General features: G+C 31.3%; 1 protein-coding gene across 2 annotated transcripts; it reads right to left on the bottom strand.

Moving 5' to 3' along the window:
* Positions 1–2,205: 2,205 nt before the first annotated feature.
* On the bottom strand, positions 2,206–3,216 carry Cib2 (Calcium and integrin binding family member 2). 2 transcript variants are annotated; one of them, XM_076404699.1, is made up of 5 exons: positions 3,081–3,216; positions 2,961–2,995; positions 2,782–2,899; positions 2,572–2,719; positions 2,206–2,522 (listed from the first exon to the last, which is right to left on the bottom strand). In XM_076404699.1, exons 1-5 carry the CDS (start codon positions 3,129–3,131, stop codon positions 2,305–2,307), a joined length of 570 nt encoding a protein of 189 aa, XP_076260814.1. In that variant the 5' UTR covers positions 3,132–3,216; the 3' UTR covers positions 2,206–2,304. The 2 variants fall into 2 exon arrangements, with proteins under 2 accessions (XP_076260814.1, XP_076260815.1); XM_076404700.1 differs by having other exon boundaries at positions 2,957–2,995; positions 3,081–3,189.
* Between the last annotated feature and the right edge of the window lie 776 nt (positions 3,217–3,992).

Raw genomic sequence — 3,992 nt, forward strand, 5'->3', positions numbered from 1 at the left:
CTTAGTGTCTTGAGTCCAGATACAGAGGAAGGCAATTTACAAAACCTGTTTATCAGCCCGAAAAGGCTATAAAGCTAGTTTCTAGTTTCAGCGGATTTTGCCACGGAAACTGAGAATAATCTCAATCCTAACAAGCCTCCTGGAATTGAAAAAATGTTGACCTGGATTATTGTAGAGCTGTCACGAAAAGACTCATCTTAACATACATATTTAATGTATTCTTCAAATTTATGCTTCGGTCTATGTATTTTCGGGTATGTTTTAAGGTGGCACAAATAATTATAATTGGCAGTGGCAATAAGTCGTGTCTATTAATAAGTGTTACCATATTTCCTGTTTAGATTTAGAAACTTATCACTCAACAGTCGACTAAGTGCATAGTGTAATAGAGTTATAGCGGTTATTGAAAAGGTGTTTGAAGAAAAAAAATACCTTTCAATATTCCTGGACGTCTTACAGGCGTTTGACTGGATATGGCACTTGGGACTAACCCACAAAACCAACAAATTGTTGATGTAGAACTATTGTCAATTGCTGTAGTCAATAATATGGACAAATGGACTAGAGACTGGAGATTTATATCACTAGATGGATGTTCACTTCTTCAAGCAGAATTAGCGAAATGCCTTAATAGCACGATAAATTGGAAACATTACCTTAGATAATAAGTTGAGTAGACCAATTGTTAGACTCAAAATTAAACAAATATAACATTCAATAATAAAGGCTTTTTGGACTCATAGGTTGGAAATATGGGGTTGCACTAAAATATTAAACCTACTAGTTACACAATGCCGTAAGCAACGAACAAATGCACGATTGCGTGATATTGACGTGAAATAACGTGACAGCAATACTTCAGAATGTACAATGGAAATCAGAAGATTGAAGCGAACCAAATCGAACGATATACTTATATATAGTTATCTTTTTCAGAATGGACTGGTTGGTCACTAAATTTGTGTGATTTGAATTCTTTGGGCTTCAAAAGACTGAAAATCTGACGTTAATAGAATATTCACTATGAAAAGCACAAAGGACGTCAACAACATAATCAAAATAATGAAAATAACTGGTTTAGAAACAATAAAGAAAAGGTCGAAATTTTCTTTAATCATTTAAAAAATGTATTTAGACCTTTCCAGTCTGAGAATAAATTTGAAATCGATCTACCTCATTTAAAAAACTACTGTGAAATGAACTAAACAAACACTAATGAGGGAAATTAAACGTAAAAAGTTGCTGGATATGAGCTAATAACTGGAAACATTTAAAAAAAGGAAAATAACTATCAGAAAAGTAAAGACGAAATATTTATTTGCTCTGACGGGTACTCCAGAGCACTAACTATATAACATTAATAACATTTATATTTAATACACGTTTCGAATGAATTACTTCCTTAGCATTTGGAAAGTGGCTGATATTATGATTTTCACACTCAAACAAAAAAGTCATCTCCTACAGAATTGTAAGTTTATTGTCTGAACTCATAAACATTTTTGAGAACTTATACATCAAAAGTCTTAATAAAATAATTGAAAATGGAAATATTATTCCTGAATTTTAATTTAGGTTTTCTAATAAGCAGGGAACTATAGAACAAATATATAAACTACTAAACCAAATAAATACAGATCTGAATGCTAAAAGATATTGCTCAGTTGTATTTTTGAATATATTTCGGCCTTGTGATAAAGTACGGTATACAATGCTGCAGATTAAAATAAAAAAGCTTCTCTATCATTCGCACTTTCAGCTAAAATCTTACCTTACCATTAAACGACGGTAAAAGAAGAGTTCCACAAGGCAATGTAGTGGGTCCAGCATTCTACTGATCAAATAATCACAACAATCACTAAGTTCGCAACATTGTACATAACACGGCATCTTACGAGGAAGATATTTAAAATTTTTAAGGATAATAAAAACCCATTTCTTCTTGTAGGTATATGCCAACCGCAATTAACCGATGTCCTTAAAATCTGTAAATAAAAGAAACTATTAGTTAAAACAATAAGTTATTAATACTCATTTCTTACCAGCTTTTTTAAACTTTCTTCTTTTCTTACTTTCTTAAAGAAGATGCTGCTGTCTCTAGATAAGGTTTCAGTAAAATTGATGCGATTGGACTTGGTGATTTATAACGTTCTACTAAGAAATAAAATAAAAATTTAGTTGTTTATAAATAAAAAAGCGGAAATAAAGATACAAATTATTTTATTTCTGTATTTTTAAAAACATTAATACGTTCTTATTTGATATTTTAAATACTCGGAACTTTAGTAGATAATCTAGAGTAATTTATATACGTATGTGGAATGTAGAGAGAAAATCAGGTGCTCTAGTAATACAGTGTTGAAACTCAATGAACGATAATTTGCCATCACCATCAACATCAGATTCTTCAATGACTTTCTCAGTTATTTGTCGTCGTTCTTCCGTTGTCAATTCTTGCCTAGTAAGTAAAAGTAACGCAGTATCAATATCCGATGGTCCAACGAAATTGTCATTATCAAAATCTGTAAATAGAAAGACGATTATCTCGAAAAGAGATTCTAATAAGCTTACCATATATTCGAAAGGCATAAAATACTTTGATGTCTCTAGGTGCAGCTTCGCTAAAAACCGACAACATATCGAGAAAATCCTCAAAGGTCAGATTCCCCTTTAAATCACGCGAGAATACTTCAAAAATCCGCTTTTTAAAAGGGTTTTCCTGAAAATAAACAGACACGTAAAATGTAAGCTGAAAACGACTTTTATCAAATTCTACCATACTCGAAATTCTGCCAATTCCTCGATGAATTCGATAGGCATTTTAAACGTGTACGGTTCAGTTTTCTTCATAACCATGGGAACTAAATCCGGTTTCATATCACGAAACTTTTTATAAACCCTAAAATACGATAGCTTAAAAAGAGACTGGTCCTTAGTAATAGTCCGGATGAGTTACCTGCCTTAAAATGTCCTTCCTTGTAAAAAACGTACAGTCCTGGAAGAGAATGAACGATTTCGCTGTATCAGGATTGTTTCCCTCACATCGATCGATGCATTGAACAATAAAAATTTTGTATTACCTGATAATTGATAAGCTGTTGATCGGTAAAAGTTACTAGTTTGTTTCCCATTTTCACACTATAACAAACGCAAAATCACTGACCACTGGTCGGCTAACAGAACTGGCCTCTGAAAATAGAGGTGCGGCTGCTTTAATTAATCAACAAAATCGATTTATGACATAAAGCGTGGCCGAACTATAATAACACCAAACAAAAGCTTTCCATAACGTTGTTTTTTTATTTCTTTACATTTCGTTTATATTTTTGTTTCAATTTTAGTCAATATACTATATGTTGATAACAGTGTGTAACACATTTTTATTTTGTTCTATAACATTAAATAAAACGACTCTTTCTTTTCAAATTGTATCTACTGAACACAAAAACGGATTTTTTGTAACACGTACGCACATATTTTAAAGTTACGATAAATTAAAGTACTATAAATAAATACAGTCTGAAATTTTTAAATATTTATTTATTTATATTATTAATTTTATAAAAAATAGCTCAGGTTTAAGTGGATAATAAAAAAAAGAGCCATATATTCTGAAGAAGTGAAGAAATATTAACATTTCCTCTTGTGAACAGTAGAATCCTCTTTAATTACAAACCAGCAATAATCTACTGACATTTTAGCATTCCATCTTCATCGATAACGATCTTCTATCTGTTTTATACTCCGGTGAAAGCGTTCACCTTGTTCGTCACTCACCATTCCAAGATTAAACAAGAAAAATTGAAATGCGAATGCAAGAAATGTATTTTTAAAGATTAATCAGGTCATTGACTAACAACTCGGCATTTTTAGCATTAAAATTGCCTAAAAATTCATGAATTATTTTCTTTGGAGATAACCAATTCGCTAAATAACTCTTTTGCGGTAAAATTTTCATCGAATTCATTGTTTTTTAATAAGTTTTCTTATTT

This window comes from Rhynchophorus ferrugineus, unplaced genomic scaffold (genome assembly GCF_030347505.1).
Source record: "Rhynchophorus ferrugineus isolate W39M unplaced genomic scaffold, kcgeb_rfMv2 rfM5, whole genome shotgun sequence".
NCBI lineage: Eukaryota > Metazoa > Arthropoda > Insecta > Coleoptera > Curculionidae > Rhynchophorus > Rhynchophorus ferrugineus.